The sequence below is a fragment of the Scyliorhinus canicula genome, chromosome 3 (assembly GCF_902713615.1).
Source record: "Scyliorhinus canicula chromosome 3, sScyCan1.1, whole genome shotgun sequence".
NCBI classification, from domain to species: domain Eukaryota; kingdom Metazoa; phylum Chordata; class Chondrichthyes; order Carcharhiniformes; family Scyliorhinidae; genus Scyliorhinus; species Scyliorhinus canicula.
The window spans coordinates 82,926,074-82,948,565 of record NC_052148.1 but is presented as its reverse complement, the minus strand read 5'-3'; the positions used below and the strand labels follow the sequence as shown (position 1 = coordinate 82,948,565).

At 42.8% G+C, this 22,492-nt stretch overlaps 1 protein-coding gene and 1 non-coding gene across 3 annotated transcripts in view; one reads left to right on the top strand and one right to left on the bottom strand.

Annotated features, from left to right (window-relative positions):
* dnajb5 (DnaJ heat shock protein family (Hsp40) member B5) overlaps positions 1–9,382 on the bottom strand; it is a 66,861-nt gene extending 57,479 nt beyond the window's left edge. The window contains exons 1-2 of one of the 2 annotated variants that reach the window (XM_038790793.1): positions 9,227–9,382; positions 8,779–9,029 (exon numbers count right to left, since the gene is read on the bottom strand). In XM_038790793.1, coding sequence (XP_038646721.1) covers positions 8,779–8,989 — 211 coding nt within the window. In that variant the 5' untranslated portion in view covers positions 8,990–9,029; positions 9,227–9,382. Of the gene's footprint in view, positions 1–8,778; positions 9,034–9,226 lie in introns of both variants that reach the window. The other variant, XM_038790791.1, reaches the window with a different exon arrangement.
* An 861-nt stretch (positions 9,383–10,243) lies between these two features.
* On the top strand, positions 10,244–10,316 carry trnak-cuu. Its single transcript has one exon. It is a non-coding gene; the product is annotated as a tRNA-Lys (tRNA).
* Positions 10,317–22,492: the final 12,176 nt, after the last annotated feature.

Sequence of the window (22,492 nt, the reverse complement as noted above, 5' to 3'; positions counted from 1 at the left end):
GTCGCCAAGGAGAATCAGCTAGTCTCCCGTTAGAATGCGGGACAGCGATTGGACGAGACTGGAGTGGAATGCCTCTGTTGTCTCAACTGTTGCATCCAGGATTGGGGCGCTGGCACTGATGGCTGTGATGTGCTGTTTCTGAGTCAGGGTGAGCCGTAGGGTCATGAGGCGGTTGCTCACCCTGCAAGGGGGTTCGTTGAGACATCGACCAATTTGTTTTTTCTTTTTACAGTGAAGCCAACCTCGTAGACTACATTCTTCTTCTGGTTTACCTCTCCAGAAGAAGTTCTATCCGCCACCTTGTTCTTTAAGCTGGCCTTCTCCTGTCAGTTATGACTAGCTCAGGGCGGTGATGTCAATGTTGTGTCGTCAGATTTCTCGGGCTATGATGGTGATGTGAATTTCAGATCTGTTGCTGTTGGGGTTGTCCATAAGGGTCATGACATTACAAGTCCTGAAATTCACTTGGGTAGGTGGGTGGAAGATGCCTATGCGTGGATTCTTTTAATGTGGGATGGTCATTGCACAACAACCACCACACGGTTCCAGAGGCACGAGGTTCTGGCCCAGTTGCAGAAAAATCCGAGATGACTGGAGACCAGTCTTTGCTGTAGAATGGGGACTAACACGCTCATCTGCCTGCCTGGCAGTGCCGTCACTCTTAAAAGGTGATGTCACCATCATTTTCCCTTCTCCTCATGTCTTGTAGTCTCATCCCGGTTTGCATTGCTGCTCTTGCCCACTGCTGCGCCTCTCGCCCCTGCTCGCCCCGCTGAAGCTCCTCTTGTTGCTTCCTTTTATCCTGTAATCCTGTACTGTTGCAATAAAAGTACTAATTTGATCTCAAATGTTTTTTTTGGTTTCTGCTAGGAGTACATTACATGTGCTTAATTGAAAACTTGATACTTGATTCTTTTATTAATACAATGCAAAAAACTTGACTGATATCTGACACTCAAAAACATAATCCATTCAATTGAAAAACATACACGCCACCACCATCAGCACCAATCTCAACAATGACATGCAGTTAACCAGAAAACACAAAATCACATTCTGACATATTGTTGATTACAGTCCTGGAATGATTTAACCAAAAATGGAAAACTTACCCAGTGCCTGATATGGTAGCATAAACGCCAACTGCCCCATGACGAATAAAGATTTGTGGTAGATATTTTCAGACAGGCTTCTTTGGAGAGGTTCAAATAACACCATAACAGAGCTCACAAAATGAAAAGGCTGTCCAAAATAGTGTCAACTGTCAACTATTTTCTGTATCAGAGCCAGGTTTCCACTGATAAAACTTCAAAAAGGGTAGTTTTTGAACCACAAAAATACTATTTCATCTTCTTCCCTCATTTTTTATTTTTCCATTTAGTGTCCACTTTACTCCTAAATACATTTGAGTAGAAGTATACAAATAATATCCAACTAACTTTCAGACAGTCCAAATTTCAGATTGGTTGCTTCACCAGGCAAGACAAGTAGGACACTGAAAGCTAACATCTGTATGTTGTGACTGAAATTTAGTGTTAAAAAAAAACAGTGCTGTCTTACTGCTGGACTGACTCCATTTTAAAAACCTACATGACAAATAATCTGCTCCAGCCAAATACCCACTATGCAATACTGATTATAGTATAATATTACATCGTTTGGCAAAATAACCCACTTAGAAATACTGAATATTGTTTATAATGCTGGTCAGGAGTTATCCTGGTTACCTAGTTTTACATTCTCTAACCCTTCCATTTTCAAAAACAGCCGTACTACAGCTTTGCTGTAAGATTCCAAACAGTATTTTCTACTCTCTCCTAAAAAATACTGACATCATAATTATAAAAGTTCAAGTATTTTTCATTTGGTTATATTCAGAACAAAAAGCATAGATTATACGGTTGCAATAAATTCAAGAGAGTTTTGAATATTAAGTCACAACAGTAAAATTAAACGATAATGTTAAGACTGTGAAAATATTAAAAGCTATGTGAGGTTTTTCTACTATAACCATTTAAATTGTGAAAATACATACAGCAGTATACAAATTTTTCCACTTCAAACTTTGGGCTGTGCCAGGAAAGTGCTCTACATAATGAAACAAAGGTTCCAGACCTGTCACTGGGCATTGTTACAATGGTGGAGCCCTTATTATCACATTGTTCCCCTATCCTTTAGTTCATTTCTTCTTAGCTCTACTATAAAATTTTTGTTCTCTATGACTCATTCAAGCCCCACGACAAATCTGTCACAGAGACATACTTGATCTTCTCCACCAATAAACAATTTCTCATATCCAATGATTCAACCACCATAGTCAACTCACCTTGTCCTCTTTTCAGACACAAAAAAAATCAAGCAAGCTTAATGGAATGCTAGCTTTAAAATCTAGCCCTCAAGTTATAAAAGGTTTGATTTGCTGCATTATACAAAGCCATGGTCAGATCACATCTAGAGTACACACATGCAAATTAGGAACAGGAACAGACCACAAGGCCCCTCGAGCCTGCCATTCAATATCATTGATGATCTGATTACAACCTTAACTCCGCATTCCTGCTAGTACTGTATACAGTGCTGGGCACTGCACCTAAAAAGATATACTGGTCTTGGAAGGAGTGCAGTGCAGATTCACCAGAATGAAGGGTTCCAAGAGTTAACTTATGAAGAAAGATTACACAGACTAAGTTTGTATTCTCTGGAATATAGAAGGTTAAAGGATGATTTGATTGAGGTTAGGATTGCAAAAGAAATTGACCGTGAATCATTTCTGCTGATGGGACATAATAGACCAAGGGAATATAATGGTAAAAATCAGAACTGGGCCATTCAGGGCAACTTTAGGAAATACTTCTTCACATAAACAGTCGTCAAATGCAAGTTAAACTACCTTCCACAAAAATGAGTAAATTATAGCTCAATTAATAAGCTTGAATCTAATATTGATTGTTTTTGTTAGACAAGGGTATATACATCCAAGGCAGGTTTAAAAAAAAAGTAAATTTAGAGTACCCAATTCTTTTTATCCCAATTAAGGGGCAATTTAGCATAACCAATTCACCTACCCTGCACATTTTTTGGGTTGTGGGGGTGAGACCCATGCAGACATGGGGAGAATGTGCAAACTCCACATGGACAATGACCCAGGGCCGGGATCAAACCCTGGTCCTCGGCACTGTGAGGCAGCAGTGCTAACCACTGCGCCACCATATCCAACGTAGTTTAAGATACAGATCACTTATAATCTTAATGAATGACAGAACAAGTTCAAATGGTTAAAGGGTCTATTCCTATGTTTTGAGTTAACTCTCTTTTGATCTCCCTTAATCTCTCCCACCGATACAAGTGATCACCCCATCAATCTTGCGATCTCACATTGCCTCCAAAATCCCATTTATATATGTACTTAATTGGCTGAAAGGCTTTGGGACAGCCTGAGATTGTGAAAAAAAACACAATATAAATGCAAGTTAATTCTTCAAAGTGTAATTAAAATTCATGTTCTTCGACTTTTGTGGACCGTGAACTTTATGGTTTTGTTCTTTTAGTAAATTCATGGTTTCTGATTCTAAAAGTCTCACTCCAAAGAGGTAGAGGATAATAAAAAATTTCCAAGAACTGCAGTTAATGCAGAGGAACTTAGTGCAATAACCATTAGGGAGAAGGTATTGAATAAACTAATGGGACTAAAGGCAGATATGTCTCCAGGATCGGATGGCCTGCACCCGAAGGTATGACACAATATAGATGGGACAGTAAGTTGCATTGAGGAAATAAGAACCTTACAAATGGATATAGATAGGTTAGGAGAGTGGGCCAAAACGTGGCAGCTGGAGTTTAACGTGGATAAGTGTGAGGTCATGTATTTTGGTCAAAAAAATGGAAAGGCATTATCTAAATGTGGTGAGACCTCAGGGTGCTCCGATGCAGAGGGATCTGGGTGTCCTCGTGAATGAATAACAGAAAACGAGCATGCAGGTGCAGCAGATAATAAGGAAAGCAAATGAAATGTTGGCATTTATAGCAAAAGGAATTGACTACAAATGTAAGGAAGTGTTGATGCAACTATGCAAGGCATTGGTAAGACTGCACAGGGAGTATTGTGCACAGTTTTGGTCGCCTTATTTGAGGAAAGATATAGTGGTTTTGGAGGCAGTTCAAAGGAGGTTCACTAAATTGATTCCAGAGATGAGGGGCAGAATTCTCCGCTCCCCACGTGGCGTGGGAGAATCGTGGGAGGGCCTCCCGACATTTTTTACGCGCCCCGCTCGGAAAAATTGCTGCTCGCCGTTTTTCACAGCGAACGGCGATTCTCCGAGCCGGATGGGCCGACCCTTCACACCAGTTTCACCACGGCAGCAACCACACCCGGTTGCTGCATTCATGAAACGGGCGCCAGATGCCTGTTTAGGGCACCTGGGGCCCGATTGGCACAGGAGCACCACAACTGTGCTCGGGAGGGGACAGGCCCTCGATCGGTGCCCACCGATCGTTGGGCCAGTGTCCAAAACAGACACACTATCCCCTCCACCGCCCGGCAAGATCAAGCCACCACGTCTTGCCAGGCGGCTGAGGAGAAAGACGGCCACCGCGCATGCGCGGTTCGCGCCGTCTGGGCGATGAAGTAATCCACGCATGCGCGGGTTGGAACCGGCAACCCGCGCACGACCTCACAAATGCGCCGTTTTGCCCGTCATTTCCGGCGCGACGAGGTCATGGCCGGGAAAGATGGAGGCCCGCTCCTAGCCCCCCTGGGTGGAGGTGAATTTGGTGCGGGGAGCGGGCCCCGAGGCCGTCGTGAACCTCGGCCGATTTCACGACGGCCATCCGATTTTTATCTGGAGCAGAGAATACCGCCCGAGGGGTTTGTCACATCAGGAGAGATTGAACAGTTTAGGCCTATACTCTCTAGAATTAAGAATATGGGGAGATCAAATTGAAGTATTCAAGATGGATAAAGTAGACGTGGAGCAGATGGTTCCTCTTGTGAGGCATTCTAAAATGAGGGTCATAATCTTAGAATAAGAGGTTGCAAAATTAAAACAGATTTGAGGAGAAACTACTTTGTCCAAAGGGTTGTGAATCTGTGGAATTTTCTACCCCAGAGTACAGTGGATGCTGGGACAGTGAGTAAATTTAAAAAGGAGTTAAAGACAGATTTTTAAATTGGTAATGGGTTGAAGGGTTATAGAGAACAGGCAGGACAGTGGAGTTGAGGTCATGGTGGGATCAGCTAAATTGGAGGGCCCGAGAAGCTAAATTGCCTATTCCTGCTCCTAGGTTATGTGTTTTTGGGAGGAGATGGCTGATTTTGCAATCCAGCTCTTGGTCTGTAGCATTGTAGGTAACAGATGAGGAACATATCAGGCAAATAACCTAATTCTGCTCCTATATCTTATGAAGGGTATTAAAGGAGGTGACAGCAGAGATAGTGGATACATTGGTTATGCCATTTCAAAATTCCCTAGATTCTGGAAAGGTCTAGGTGGATTGGAAACACACTAATGTAACTTCCTGTTCAAAAGGGAGAGGCAAAAAGTTGGAAACTATAGACCTGTTAGCTTGACCTCTGTGGTGGGGAAATTAATGAAATCAATCATTAAGGCGTAGATACTGATGTTTGGAAAGACAAAGCTCAATCCACCATTGTCCGCATGGTTTATGAAGGTAAGTGATGCTTCACCAACTTGTTTGAGTTTGTTAAGGACTTAACCAGCAAGGTGAATAATGGGGAACCTATGGATGTGGTATATCTAGACTTCCAGAAGGTGTTTGACAAGGTGCCGCATAAAAGATTGATCCAGAAGGCGAGATCGCAGGGGGTTGGGGGCAGAATACTAGATTGGATTGAGAATTGGCTGACTGACAGAAAGCAGAGGGTCGGGTTAAATGTGTCCTTCTCTGCCTGTCAAACTTTAATTAGTGGAGTGCCCCAGGGGTCAGTCCTCAGACCTAATTCAATCTATATAAATGATCTGCAAGCAGGAACAGAGTGTAACATAGCAAGATTTGCAGATGGTGAGACTTCAGGGTGGGTCGGTGGGAAACAAGCTGTGAAGAGGAGATACATATTTAATAGACAGATAGAGATAGCTAGGAGATTGGGCCAAAATTTGTCAGATGGAGTTTAATGTGGATAAGTGTGAGGTTATCCATTTTGGCCGAAAAAATAGGGAAATTATCTAATTGTAAAGCAGATTCAAAATGTGTCAGGGCAGAGGCTTCTGGGCGTCTTTGTTCATAAATTGCAGAAAGCCGGTATGCAGGTACAGAACGTAATAAGAAAGGCAAATGAAATGTTAGTGTTTATTGCAAAAGGACTGGAGTATAAAAGCACAGACGTGTTGTTGCAATTGTATAGGATGTTGGTGAGACCACATCTGGAGTATTGTGTCCAGTTTTAGTCTCCTTATTTGAGGAAGGATGTGGTGGCATGGGAAGCAGTTCAGAGGAAATTCACCAGATTGATTCTGGCGATGAAGGGGTTGACGTACGAGGAGAGATTAACCAGTTTGGGCTTATGTTCATTGGAGTTTAGAAGGATGAGAGGGGATCTGATCGAGGTAGAAAAATACTAAAAGGGATTGATAAAGTCAATGTAGAACAAATGTTCCCCCTTGTGGGGCAATCTAGAACAAGAAGTCACAAATATAGTTTTAGAGGCGGTAGATTTAAAACTGAGATGAGGAGGAACTACGTCTCGCAGAGGGTGGTGAATTTGTGGAACACACTGCCACGTAGTGCAGCAGAGTCCAAATCATTCAATGGTTTCAAGAGGGAGATAAGATATATATATATATATATATATATTTAAAAATAAATTTAGTGTACCCAATTATTTTTTTTCCAATTAAGAGGCAATTTAGCATGGCCCATCCACCTACCTTGCATGTATTTGGGTTGTGTGGGGGATACCCACACAGATACAGGGAGAATGTGCAAACTCTACACGGACAGTGACCCAGAGCCAGGATTGAACCTGGGTCCTTGGTGCCATGAGGCGGCAGTGCTAACCACTGCACCACCATGCCGCCCCGAGATAGATATATTTCTGATGTAAAACAGGTTAAAGGGATATGGGAACCAGGTAGGGACATGGATCTGAGACCAGGAAGAGATCAGCCATGATCTGACTGAATGGCGGAGCAGGCTCGAAGGGCTGAATTGCCTACTTCTGCTCCCAATTCCTGTGTTCTAGCTAGGCTGACATTTCAGTGTGGAATGGAGGGAGGAGTGCATTATCAGACATGCTGTCTTTCAGACAAGAAGTTAAACAGTGTCTATCTACTCTCTTGGGGAGACCCACTGGGCCAGTTTAGCTCACTTTACTAGACAGCTGGTTTGTGATGCAGAGCAAGGCCAGCAACCTATGGTCATCTGCGACTATGGTGTCTTTACCTTTACATGGGCATAATGAATCTCATGGCATTATTCAGAAAAGGAATGTTATCCCTGGTGTCCTAGTCAATATTTATCTCTCAACTATGTGGTGAAGTGGTATTGTTGCTGGACTAACATTCCAGAGACCTAGCGCAATGGTCTGGGGACCTGGGTTCAAATCCACCACAGCAGATAATAAAATTTGAATTTCATGAAAATCTGGAATTAAAGTCTGATGATGACCACAAAACTATTGTCGTTTTTCGTAAAAAGCCATGTTGTTCATTAATGTCCATTAGGAATAGAAATATGCCACCCTTATCTGATCTACATGTGACTCCAGACCACTAAAATATGCCCTCTGAATAATGAGAATTAGGGATGGACAACAGATGTTGGTCTAGCTAGTGACACTCACATCCATGAACGAATATCTAAAAGAAAATTTGGCTATTAGCATATGTCGTTTGTAGTAGCTTGCAGTGTCCAGATTTGATGCCACATTTCTTATATTACACAAGTGAGGACACTTCAAAAGCTGTAAAATTCTTTGGGTGTTCTGAAGATGTGAACATGCAAGCGTACCTTTTATTTGTCTAATCAACTGCTGAAGCACAACATTATACAGAGCTGCACATCCTTTTCTAAAAAATACACACTCTTAAATTTGGCCTAATGGACGATGGGTCTACTGCGAAGAGTATCAACTGTATATTTTTAAACTGTAAAAGGTGATTCTAAAGGAGGAATAGAAAGTAATTCAATAAATATGAATTACTGTAGTCATAACGATTGCTCATATTACTTCCCCAATTAACCGATAACATAGCCAAAAGGTCACGGTGGATCCGTTGGACGCCACACATTAACTCTTGGTTGTTTAGTTTAACATCGTAGATTAGAAAAATCATAACGGAATAAAAACTGCTTATTAATAGAATAGTCGGAGCAACAGCCCGCTCCTTCCAAACATAATACCGGACACTAGAATGACTTACTTCCCTTCAACAGAGGCTGTGCCAAACTGCTTACATTGCTTTTTAGTGTTAATTGGCAGCAGTGCCCTTCAGCTTCGTTATTTTAAGTCCTTATCACATATCGATGACACTAAACTCTCCTTTTAAAAATAAAATCAAGCAAAATATAAAACTTCCATTTATGCCGAATGGAGTGCTGGCGTTGGAAAACGGCCACAAGTTTTCAGGTGAACAAACTGCCCTCACCAGAAAACAAGAATCATTCTGTACCAGGATTTCCAAGACGTGGACTTTTCACATTTACACCAAATTGTAAAGGATTGCAATATCATTTAACGGTAATAAATTCTGACATCCCTGCCTGACAGATCAGTGAGCGAATCCCAGGGCGGTGGAAGCGGCCAGCTCCAAAGACACTCACCTTCCTCCCCGTATTGATCGTAAATGGATCTCTTCTTGGGGTCGCTCAGCACTTCGTAAGCCTCGGCCACCTCTTTAAATTTCTCCTCGGCGTTGGGCTCTTTGTTTTTATCCGGGTGAAACTTCAAGGCCATTTTCCTGTAAGCTTTTTTAATTTCATCTTCGTTGGCTTCAGAGCCGATACCGAGGATGTTATAATAATTTTTACCCATGATTTCTTTCTCCCAGAAACGTTGACCGGCCGACGGCGATCTTTCTGAGGCACGGGGGGGGGGGGGGGGGAGAGGAGAGAAGAAAATCACATAATTTTTATTAGTATAGGAATATCCAAATTACTGTGCTGCAAAAAAAAGTGACAAGCTCCATCCGGCGACCGCGCGTGGTAAAATTCAGAAGCGCGCAGTAAAACTTTATTTTGCATTTCGAGCCGGGATCGCAGAATTTATTACCGTTAAATGATATTTTTTTTCCCCCTCTACTTTGAACCAACACGTCAACCAGAAGGGCGCTCCGGTGCTACCCAACTTGCTAGCTGCTTTCGGGGGCCGGTCAGCGCCCGCCTACCCATCGACCCAGGCATTGATTGGTCTGTTCGCCTTAGTTCCGCCCCGAACGCGGCTTTCATTTAACCGGCCCGCCCTCCGCTTCCTCGCAGCCGATTGGTGAACGGCGATGTCGATCATCTGACATTTAAAGAAGGATGGGCGGCTAGCAGGTTAGGCTGAGGCGGGGTGACTCATAGACTGGAATTAGAGCGGAGCGCGCGCCGCGGGGGGGAGGGGAGGCAGAGAAACTTCCAGAAACATTCCGGCACAGCATCGCTTCCGCTCCCGCTCCCAAACCGCATCTGGGAGGACGGGGCAGCTGGTGTTGCGATCATATTTAGTGGGTCCAGCTGGGCTTGGAGTAAGCGCTCTTTCCACCCCATTCAGGGATAACTTTTATATTGTGATATTCGATTACTCGATGAATACCAAAAGGACAAGCACCGCTTTGATTCCCATTTTCAATTTCCTCCTCGACTCCCGTTGGATATGCTTAGATTAAATCAATATAGTGTCGCCATCAGCACCCCCCCCCCCCCCCCCCCCCCCCCCCCCCCCCCCCCCAAACTTTGGTATTGAACAGCGAACCGATCACGCTACCAGCTCGGTTCCCAGTCCTCCAGGAGGTATTTTGTGTGTTTAAACGAGCTTTGTGTTAAGGAGATCATCGTAGCTTAAATTGCACTTTGTAATCGATGTTAACCTTAAAATCTGTGTGCATTTGTTAAGCTGAGGGGGAAATATTGTATCATCCAAATTGTTTATGTTTTTCCTTGTTGTTAAGACTAATTAGCAGTCCTGTGATTCTGTTCCTCCAGGGTTTTATTTTATAAAAAGTTATGGGGCCGAATTTGCTGATTCTGGGGCTATGCCCTCACGCTGGCGTGGGAACGGTGGCGTTTTACGCCAGAACAGGCACCAGCCCGGCTAGCTCAGTCGGTACAGCATGGTGCTCTTAACCTCGGGGTCGTGGGTTCGAGCCCCACGTTGGGCGCTTCCATATTAAGGGGCTGGTTTAGCTCACTCGGCTAAATCACTAGCTTTTAAAGCAGGCCAGCAGCACGGTTCGATTCCTGTACCAGCCTCCCCGGACAGGTGCTGGAATGTGGCGACTAGGGGCTTTTCACAGTAACTTCATTGAAGCCTACTCATGGCAATAAGCGATTTTCATTTGGGGCAGCACGGTAGCATGGTGGTTAGCATAAATGCTTCACAGCTCCAGGGTCCCAGGTTCGATTCCCGGCTGGGTCACTCTCTGTGCGGAGTCTGCACGTCCTCCCCGTGTGTGCGTGGGTTTCCTCCGGGTGCTCCGGTTTCCTCCCACAAACCAAAGATGTGCAGGTTAGGTGGATTGGCCATGCTAAATTGCCCGTAGTGTCCTAAAAAGTAAGGTTAAGGGGGGGGGGGGTTGTTGGGTTGCGGGTATAGACCATAAGACCATAAGACATAGGAGTGGAAGTAAGGCCATTCGGCCCATCGAGTCCACTCCGCCATTCAATCATGGCTGATGGGCATTTTAACTCCACCTCCCAGGATTCTCCCCATAGCCCTTAATTCCTCGCGACATCAAGAATTTATCTATCTCTGCCTTGAAGCCATTTAGCGTCCCGGCCTCCACTGCACTCTGCGGCAATGAATTCCACAGGCCCACCACTCTCTGGCTGAAGAAATGTCTCCGCATTTCTGTTTTGAATTTACCCCCTCTATCCGTGTAGGGTGGATACGTGGGTTTAAGTAGGGTGATCATGGCTCGGCACAACATCGAGGGCCGAAGGGCCTGTTCTGTGCTGTACTGTTCTATATGTTCTATAACAAATGGTGCAAAACGGCCACCAATTCTCTGTTTTGCTGGGAGCTAACAGGATGGCGGCATAGAACACCCGGCTTTAGGTGCAGATAAGCCCTGGCGAATTGCCGGGTCCGTGGCCGCGCATGGACACGGTGCCGGCCTGCAGTGGCAGCGCCGTGCTACATGGCGGACGCAGCCTGGGACCCGGCTTGTGAAATAGTGCCCCTATTTTGGCTGGCTCACGTGCCCCGGACCACCCACCACAGAGCCCCCAGCCCCGAATAATGTCCCCCCTGCCCGTGGGTTGGTCCTCTGCCAACTGTGGCGGCTCTGGACTGAGTCCGCAGCTGCCATGCTGAGTTCCTGACGGATGAGACCATGAGAGACCCAACTTGGCCGGTCGGGGGCCGTGATCAGGTGGTGGGCCTCAGGCAATGTCCTGAGGCTGTTGATATGTGGCGTGAGTATTTCTAGAGTACGCTGCTTTGGAGGGGGCGGAGCACCGCTTCCCGATTCTGCCGTAAACCTGGATTCTCCAGCCGATCGCTGAATGTGAATTTGGCGACCGCATAATCCAGGGCATGTCTTTTGAGCCAGGGTTCCATTCTGGGATATTTCAGTCCAGTTCCAACACCAAAACTAAGGACTCTGTATCTGAATACACGTAGCATTTGAAACAAATAGATTAACTGAGAGAACAAAGTGAAATAAATAAGTATAATATGATTGCCATTATAGCTACATGACTTCAGGATTACGTAGATTGGGACCTGAATGTTGAAGGATGCATGCCATTTAGAAAGGACAGGAAGCTAGGAAAAAGTGGAGGGGTGGCTCTGTTAATTAATAATGGTATCAGTGCAATACAGAGGGATGACAAAAATTCAGGGAACCAGGATGTAGAAATGGTTTGGGTAGATTTGAGAAATGATAACGGCAATAAATCACTTGTGGGAGTAGTGTACAAGCACACTAACACTAACCATATGGTAAGATGGGGTATCAAGGAAAAAGTAAAGGAAGTACGCTATTACTCATTCTATGGGCCAAGTTTTGGTAAGATGTCTTTAATGCATCGGTGCCGACTTGATGGGCCGAAGGCAGTGGCGTGCAGAGGGGGGGGGAGGGCCGACGGTGCGTTGGCCCCGGGCATCCATTGGATGGGGGCATTCAATCAGAGAAGGAAATAAGATAGTAATTTTAAAATTTCAGCTGTGATAAATCAATTTTTGGAGGCTCACCGCACTGCAGAGGCAGTTGTTAGCCCTTTATTCCTTTAACATGGTGTACCCTTTCTGTCTAGAGAAAATGGTGCTTCTCCCCATCCCCCCACACGCATGCACATGATGTACGTGGTGCAACCATCAAAAGCAACAAGCAGATGTGGCTGTTCGTTCCTACGTTTCCTCGAGTCATAACTCGTCTTTTCTTCAGCTTTTTGTGCATCTAGATTAGTTCTTTTACCTACTCAGGTCAGTGAATAGCTCTAGAATGGGTGCAACTATGTTTTTTATAGGTTTTTTGGTGATATTTAATGAAATATTTACGTGGGATGTAGTAAGAGTGAAGCCTGGATGATCAGAGGACTGCTATGGCATTTAATCTTGGAATAGGAGACATTTATTCCTTAACATGCTAATATTCGAATACAGATACCACTAATTTGCAAGTCTATGATATAAATTGCACAAAATTATCAGTGGAGAATCAGTGTGAAATAATTTGATACGAAGGAACAAAGAAATGAAATATGGTTTATCCGTCTGCAACTGACCGATTGTTTACCATTTTCTTCCCATTTTCTCATGCGTCTTACTGTTTTTGAGATAGAAAATGAAATGTTACGAGTATTTTGTGTACAACCGAGTGGAGCATAGAACAGGAAAAAAAAAGAGGGCCAGAGTCGAAGAAGAGTCCCATCAAAGAGGGGCATTAGATGCATGGATAAAAAGAAGTAAAGAAGAAGTAGGAGAACCTGGAGAAGTAAAAGATGATGTGGGTGCAGAGAAGGATTTTTCTGCTACGGATTCAGCTCGGTCAGAACATAATACTCTCTCCTCAGTCTCGTTGTCAGGATGATGATCCATGTGAAGAAAATAAAGAAGCAATTGTTCGACTCCATCATTCACTACGATAGATGCTGAACTTCAACAGCAAATGTCTGCTGAAAAGAAAAAATGGAAAGCTATAACTGAACGGATTGTCGAGGTTATATCCTTTCTGGCAAAACAGAATCTGGCCTATCGTGGACATCGAGGAGAAGGAATATCTGGGTTATCAGAGCCAGGGAAGACAGTCAGTGAAAATACAGGAAACTTTCTAACAACAATCAGACTTTTGGCCAAATATGATGACATCTTGCAGAGAGGGGAAAGAGAAACCAAAAAGTGTCACCTACTTGTCCAACCGAATTCAAAATGAAATAATCAATCATCTTGGTGAAACTGTCAAGAAAAATATAATTTCCGAAATTAAGGACGCAAAATATTTTAGCATAATGCTGGATTCAACTCCAGATATTGCCCATGAAGATCAGGTTTCTGAAATTCTGTGTTACGTTCATATTGATGAAAACAGAAAAGTAGAAATAAAGGAGACATTTCTGGGATTTTTTTCAAGTCAACAAGAAAGATGCAGTCAGCCTGGTAAATAAAATTCAGGAAAAATTGGAAGAAGACAAAATTTCCATGAATGACTGTCGTGGTCAAGCATATGATAACGCAGCAGTTATGGCTGGAGTGAGAGGAGGTGTTCAACAAAAAATTCTTGAAGTTAACCCAAAAGCTGTGTTTGTGAACTGCGAGAACCACAGCCTCAATTTGGCCTGTGTCCATGCAAGTGAGGTGCAACCTGTTGTTGTTACATTTTTTGGCATTCTAGAAAAACTCTACTTTTTTTTCTTCATCTACTTCTCGTTGGGAAGTGTTAAAATCATTTGTCACTCGGACTGTGAAAAGACAGTGTGACACAAGATGGAGTTCCAGCCATGATGCTGTGCAAGTAATCCACGAAGAGTGTGACAACGTTATTGCAAGCCTTCAACACCTGCTGGAAGGAGAATTTTCAAGGGAAACTAAATCTGATGCAGGATCGTTACTGAACTCTATTCAACAGTTCCTGTTTATAGCTTTATTAAATTTTTGGTACTCAGTTTTATCATCAGTGGAGAAAGTCTCAAAACATTTGCAGGATCCGAAAATGGGGTTCCATGAAGCTTCTTGTGATCTGAGAGGACTTATTCATATCTTGAATTTGAAGAATGATGAAATTATCCACAATGCAATAGATTTAGCCAATGAATATTGTGAAAATTGGGGAATACGAATTGCACGAACAAGGAGAAGAAGAATAATGCCTGGAGAGTCAGCAAGAGATAGTGGAATGACGGCACAAGAAGAAATGAATAGAGTAATGGTAGAGATTGTGAACAGATTAAAAACTGAAATTGAAGACCGCAGTGTCCGTCTTCAAAGACTCAGTGACCGATTTTCTTTTCTTCTGAACTTGAATTCAGTAGTGATTGAAGATGAACAAGAAAGAGAGAAATTAAAAAAGGAATGTTCAGACTTTGCAAATTATTATGACAATGATGTGGTTGCAATTCAGTTATATGACGAAATTATAAATTATTGATTTTGTGATGCTCCTTCGAGCTGGAGGGAATAGAGTTCCCCCTGATCCTAAAGATGCTCTGGAGTCTTTACTGCAGTATGGGAGGGATGTCTTTCCGACGCTGTGTGTTTCATACAGATTACTGCTTACAATCGCATTTTCAGTCGCAAGCTGTGAAAAGTCATTTTCAAAACTGAAATTAATAAAAACATATCTGAAGTCTTCTATGTCACAGGAGCGACTGACCAACCTGGCTTTAATAAGCATTGAAAAAGAATTTCTCACAGCTGATGTAAAAAGTGAAGTAGTTCAGGTTTTTTGTGACAGGAGGTATCATTTGGGGAAAAGAACTTAATAAATTTGATTGATTTATATTAAAATCGAATAAAGCGTTTATTTCATGTTTCATCTGTGTTTTTATATTCAAAATGTTTTCCTTTCTCATAATATTTCTCAGTATATTAGGCCTTATACTTGAGTCTTTGGGGCATACAATCAAGATTTGCCCCGGGCATCACCAGACCTCTGCACGCCACTGGCCGAAGGGTCCCTTCTGCACTACTATTCTGAGTTTGTCAGAAAGGTACGGTGATAATCATGAGTGATTTTTAATCTGCATATAGACTTGAAAAATTAGATTGATAAAGGGAGCCTAGATGAGGAATTCAGAGATTGCTTTTGAGATAGTTTCTTAGAACAGCACGTTCTGGCGCCAACCAGAGAATAAGCTAAACCAGACTTGGTATTGTACGAGTTAGGGTTAATTCATGATCTCACAGTGAAGGCATCCCTAAGTAGCAACGATGCTAATCTGATTGAATTTTACATTCAGTTTGAGGGAGAAAAGACTAGTATTTTAAATTTAAATAAAGGCAATTGTGAGGACATGAAAGCAGAGCTACAGCAAAAGTGAACTGTTAAATTAGTTTGGATATTTTGGAATATACAGAGTAGACATTCTAATTAGAAAGTAAAATTCCAAGAGCAGACCCACCAACCGTGGTTAACTAAAAAAGTTAAGGACAGTATCAATATAAAACTTAAAGAAAAAATATATAATTGCACAAAGGTGGGTTGCAGATCCGAAGATTAGACAACATATGAAGCAGCGAAGAATGACCAAAAGACTGATAAGGAAGGAAAAATCAGCTTATGAAAAAAGATGGCTAGATTAAATAAAGAGAGATAATAAAAGTTTCTATAGATATTTAAAAAAGAAAAGTTAACAAAGCTAGTGTTGGTCCGATGGAAAGTATTTGAAAATAAGGAGATGGCAATTAAATTGAATCAGTATTTTGCATCAGTCTTCACTATCAAGAATACAAAAAATCCCAGAAATAGCTGAAAATCAGGAAATGAAGGTAATGAAGAACTCGGGGAAAATTGCAATCACCAAGGAAGTGATACCAAGCAAATTGTTGGAATGCAGGATGTCAGGCCCCTGGGTCCTGATGGACTTTATCCTAGTGTCTTAGAAGTGGCTACTGCGATAGTTGATGCATTAGCTTTAATTTTCCAAACTTTGCTCGATTCGGGGAAGGTTCCATTGGATTGGAAATTAGCATGTGTAGTTCCTTTATTCAAAAAGAGAGTGAGACAGAAAGCAGGAATATACAGGCAAGTTAGCTTAACATCTACGATAAGGAAAATGTTAAACGTTACAATTAAAGACATTGTAGCAGGGCACTTGGATAAATTAAAGGTATGGGCGGCACGGTAGCACAGTGGTTGGCACTGTTGCCTCACAGCGCCAGGGACCCGGGTTTGATTCCTGGCTCGGGTCACTGTCTGTGCGAAGTGTGTACATTCTTCCAATGTTTGCGTGGGTTTCTTCCGGGTGTTCCGCTTTCCTCCCACAAGTCTTGAAATATGTGGATGTTAGTTTGAACTTTTATCTTTAAATTAACTTTAATTGCAAGAGTTGAAACACTATTCTAACTTTTTAAAAAAACAACTAAAAAAAAATAAAAAAATTTAGAGTACCCAATTCATTTTGTTTTTCAATTAAGGGGCAATTTAGCATGGCCAATCCGCCTGCCCTGCACATCTTTGGGTTGTGGGGGTGAAACCCACGCAGACACGGGGAGAATATGCAAACTCCACACAGACAGTGACCCAGAGCCGGGATCGAACCTGGGACCTCGGCGCTGTGAGGCAGCAGGGCTAACCCACTGCGCCACTGTGCTGCCCTTATTCTAACTTAACTTTAATGTCTTTAGCGATCTTGTACACCTCTGTAAGATCTTCATTCAGATGCCTCTTTTCCAGATAGAAAAGATGAAGTTTAATCTAATTCTTCTCCTAAGTCAGATTCCCTAACACTGGGGATCTAACTTGTGGCTTTTCTCCATGCTGGCTCTAGTGCATGACTGATTCCTTGCTTCTTAGTGATATTACAAAACCCTGCGCTAGTGCAAGGTCAATTCCAGGCCCAGAGTCCCAACATAAGTGAATTAACCAAGAATTTGTGTATTTCCATGAGATCTTTGATCCTTGACTTCTCCAATAACTTACAGGCACCAGATTTGTAAGTAAAACATTTTTAGAAACTTTATTTATAACAAAAGAGATAACCATGTAATGGCAAAATATAGAACGGTCTGCTAATCTAACTAAATCCCTAACCCTGTCACACTATCCACCCATACACATACAAGGCAGACAAATGGTGGGAGGAGGGAGATGTCGGAAAGGTTAACAATAACGGGGATTAAACTGGGAATGAGACATGCTTATCTTCGCTGCTGAGGTGATCTTTGCAGCTGATGATCTTCTCCGAATGTGAGGTGTTCCAAACTATTGGTTGGTTTGGATCATTTAGGATCTAACTTCAGTTAGAACTCTTGGCCTGTAAGACTTCCTCTGGAGTCACCTTCACTTCATAGAATAGAATTTACAGTGCAGAAGGAAGCCATTCGGCCCATCGAGTCTGCATTGGCCGTTGGATAGAGCACCACACTTAAGGTGGGGGAGGATCTTGAGGATGCAGGGTGAGTGGGTGACCGATGTGGAAAGGGAGGGGGTTCCTCTCTAAGCCTGGTGTACCCCTGAACACCCCACCAGCTTCAAAATTGAGGTCGTGTGGGAGAATAACTGGTTACATAAAGGTCTCAGTTGGCTGAGTAGCCTGCCTCCTGTAAAGCTGCGGACAGATTAGGAACAGTTGGGAGGCTGGTGGGACGGCCACTTGGGAAATTTTACAGATCCCCAACTCCGTCCTGCAAACCAGCTTGCAGGATACTGTAAAATCTTCCCAGGTCTTGTATGCAAATTAGAAGTAGTAATGGTCCCAGCATAGAACCCTGAAGTTTCTTGATCCATATCTCTCCCATTCTGACATAACTATTATAATTGGTACTCGTTTCTTATCCATTCTAAACATTTATGCTGCATCCTTACAGCTTTGAGTTTAAATAATAGCTATTGTGAAACCTTTTCCAAAATATTCTGCAAGTTGAGATATTCCATAGTCAACTTGTGTTGTCACTTCCTCAGAGAAGTCAGCAAGGTTAATCAGGCAGAATATTCATCTGAATCCATGTTGACAATTGCTAACTAGGGGTTTGGTGGACAGAAAATCTTCAATATCACTCCAAATAATCAAAATCATTATTTTGTGTGAAATAAGACTAATTAGGACTGTATTCATTTGTATCTACTGTCATGTCAATTAGACATGAAAAGAATTCAAAACTGCCTACATCAAATCGTTTTTTTGGCGATTTTTAAAATAGACTTGCTGAATCAAAAATGGCTGCTACAGATCACATGACCACGCATGATTGGCCATATTTTCTGGAAGCTTCCAACATAGATTACAAGAAAAAAAAGTTTTGCACTATTCGTGTGGAATCTCTCACCCCCATTGTAAGGCCACATTATAATCACAAAACCGGAAGGCTAATAGACGAATTGGCTCCCCAGCTGGTGTAATAGCAAAGATAAAGATATCAAAACTAATTTTACCTGAAGATGTGTTAATCAGCCACTATATCAATCTTAAGGAAAGTAATGGATTTCGGCTAGAGGCATAGAAACTGTGAAGCTGTAGCTAATTTATTAATGAGCCACATCACATGGCCCCATGGTTCTAGCTTCTTGGGACAGTTTGAATATTCAATTTCTAGCCTCCCAGGTCTATCTGCTTATTACTAGCAATCTGAAAAGAACAACAACATGGCACCTGGCTTACCAAGCAGCCGGCCACCATCTCTCAACTCAAATCTTGTTTTATTTGAATAGCCACTGACTACCAAAATATCTAGGTACAGAACTCTCATCGTGCTGCATCCTCATTCATTTTCAAGGACTTTGTGCTGCTGAGTCCAATCAGGAACTCATCTGAACTGAACTTTGCCATGAAGGAAACACCCTCTGAATTTTGGCTTTCTGGACTTTGGAAATCATGTGAACTAATAATTTCTGTGGTTCTTTTACTGTTGTCATCCATATCTCTGAAAACTCCCTCTTTTCCGTCCTGAATGTGTGAGGTTGTGGGCATCCCGTCCTGGGAAATATACTGAACTTTCTGAGTTAATCAGACATAGGGTTTGTTGTGTGTTACTTATAAAATTGGACAACACAAAATGGAGGGTTTGGGGAAACACAACCACAGCCTGCATTTAAAATAATTTTTAAAATCCATTGCTTACAGACAGATGCTGGGAGGATAAAATTCAGTTTATCCCTCTCTCTTGTGGATAACAATATTTTGTCATTGTTTTTTAATATGGACATCAGTAATTGGTTTACAACCCAGTAGCTACCGGTACCCACCTTCCAGCTTGAGGTGAATATTGACACCCTCAATAATCAGTACCTCATTCAACAATACATGAAACTCAAATAGATTTTTCAGAGATGCTAGCTCAACTTCAGTACTGGTATTGTTTCGATCAGTATATGGTGGATCTATTAACTGCCATAGTTCAACAGGAAAATTCCAGAAAGTTGGTGTGAGGCAATACACATTGTCATTCTGACACATAGAAAACCATCAAATGGCACTGCTAGCTATCGCTCAATATTACTCTTCCACAATTTGTACGTTAATAGCAAGAGTTGTTACTGGCTTGTCTGGTACTTATCTTTAAGGTCACAAGTATGCTTACATTAATGCTACAATGAAGTTACTGTGAAAAGCCCCTAGTTGCCACATTCCGGCGTCTGTTTGGGTACACGGAGGGAGAATTCAGAATGTCCAATTCACCTAACAGCACGTCTTTCGGGACTTGTGGGAGGAAACCGGAGCATCCAGAAGAAACCCACGCAGAAGCAGTGAGAAGGTGCAGACTTCGCACAGACAGTGACCCAAGCTGGGAATCGAACCTGGGACCCGAGCGCTGTGAAGCAACAGTGCTAACCACTGTGCTGCTGGGAGTGATGTGCCAAAGGAATAGGCTGGTTTCAGACCAACTGAAATTGCAGCAACCAGATTCTCACCATTGATCCATATTATGACAAGTTTCTAGCACAAACCTGAAACCAGAATAACTCATGACAGATTTATCCAATGCATGTGATATGTGGAGATAAGGGCTTTAACTGAAATATCAAATGTGGTAGTACTCTGTGACTCCTGGCTAGTGGTGAGTAAATGTTGTTATCTGATGGATTTTGAATGAGCAGATCAGTAGAGCACACACCTTCAGTGATCATAGAACATTACAGCGCAGTACAGGCACTTCGGCCCTTGATGTTGCGCCGACCTGTGAAACCACTCTAAAGCCCATCTACACTATTCCCTTATCATCCATATGTTTATCCAATGACAATTTAAATGCTCTTGATGTTGGCGAGTCCACTGCTGTTGCAGGCAGGGCATTCCATGCCCTTACTACTCTCTGAGTAAAGAACCTACCTCTGACATCTGTCCTATATCTATCTCCCCTCAATTTAAAGCTATGTCCCCTCGTGCTAGTCATCACCATCCGAGGAAAAAGGCTCTCACTGTCCACCCTGTCTAATCCTCTGATCATCTTGTATGCCTCAATTAAGTCATCTCTTAACCTTCTCTCTAAACAGCCTTAAGCCATTTAACTGTTAAATACTTTAAATGTTTGTGGTGGTCCTTTTACTATTTAACATCCAACATTAGTAAAAGGTAAAAGCACTCACTACTATAGGTGAGTCTACCTTTATTAACCTGAGATTAATTAAGAAATAATTTCAATAATTGCAGCTCCTTCCCAATGCTTCCAAAACTGTGCTGGCAGCTTTATACCTAAGATGCAGAGCAAGGCCAGCGGGTTCATACCCTGTACCAGCAGAGGTTAATCATGCAGGCCCTGCCTTCTCAACCTTGCCCCTCCCCTGAGGTGTGGTGATTCTCAGGTTAAATCACCAGTCAGCTCTCCCCCTCAAAGGGGAAAATTGTCACCTGGGACAATTGCGACTTTATCTTGCCTAAGCAAAGCCTTTTCATATCTTTTGAAGTCAATGGACTGAATTCTCCGCCGTCGGGATGCTCTGTTTTGCCGGCAGCCCAGGGGTTTCCCGCCGGCGTGGGGCTGCCCCACAATGGGAAACCCCATTGACCGGCCAGCGAAATCGAGAATCCCGATGGCATGCTGAACTAGAAGTCTGGCGCAGTGGGATGGAGAAACCCGTCCAATATGTCCATAATGATCCCTATCTAAAGCACTTGGATAGAACCTTCAAAAGTTGCATGTCTACTGTAAAACAACTTATGAAAAAGTAAAAACAAGGATCAATGTTGAAAACTTGCTAACACAAGGGCACCTGTGTATACAAACACTGAAAAGTGATTTGAGTATTGGTGTACAGAGAGGTTATCAAATCTCTGTATGTGCAGCTTAATGTGTTGATAATTATAACTAGGACATTAACAGCTAGTTGTTCATTGATGGCCCACTGTAGCACATATACCTACACCTAAAATCCAGAAACTCACACAGTTCACGATTGCAATTAGGTAGCCTCTGTTGAGTGTTTTTCTATATTTCTGATTCCTTGTGTTGTTAGCGCGACAATTGTGCCACGTTTGAACAATTTTAAGAGTTGTAGTTTAGATTGTGTTTGTTAATTATGAAATCTTTAATAAAATATTATTTTAAAATGATTGCAATTAGGCCATAATCAATCTGAACTTAGCAAATCATGAGTACCATTAGAATATTTGAAATTTCAAGCTCCGGGGCCGGACGAATACCTAGTGGAGTTTTATAAAAAGTTCTCAGGGATATTGGGGCCGGTGTTGATGAGGATGTTCAATGAGGTAAGTGAGAGAGGGGTGCTGCCCCCCGATGATGTCACAGGCCACGATTTTGCTGATTCTGAAGCAGGACAAGAACCTGGAGCTGTGGGTCCTACATCCCTGTTGAATGGGGACGCCAAACTGCTGGCCAAAATTTTGTCCTCCAGGATTGAGGATTGTGTTCTGGATGTTATTGCGGAGGACCAGACCGGGTTTGTTAAGGGTAGGCAGTTGGTGGCCAATGTAAGAAGGTTGTTAAACGTGATCATGATGCCCCCGGAAGGTAGGGAGGTGGAAGTAGTGATCGCAATGGATGCAGAAAAGGCTTTTGATCGGGTAGAATGGGATTATCTATGGGAGGTACTGCGACGGGTTGGATTTGGCGGGGCTTTATTGACTGGGTCAGGTTGCTGTATCAGGTTCCAGTGGCAAGCATACGAACGGATAGGACAACATCGGACTATTAGACTGCACTGGGGGACGAGACCGGGATGCCCCCTCTCCCACTGTTGTTCACGCGAGATATAGAGCCGTTGGCAATTCCTCTGACAGC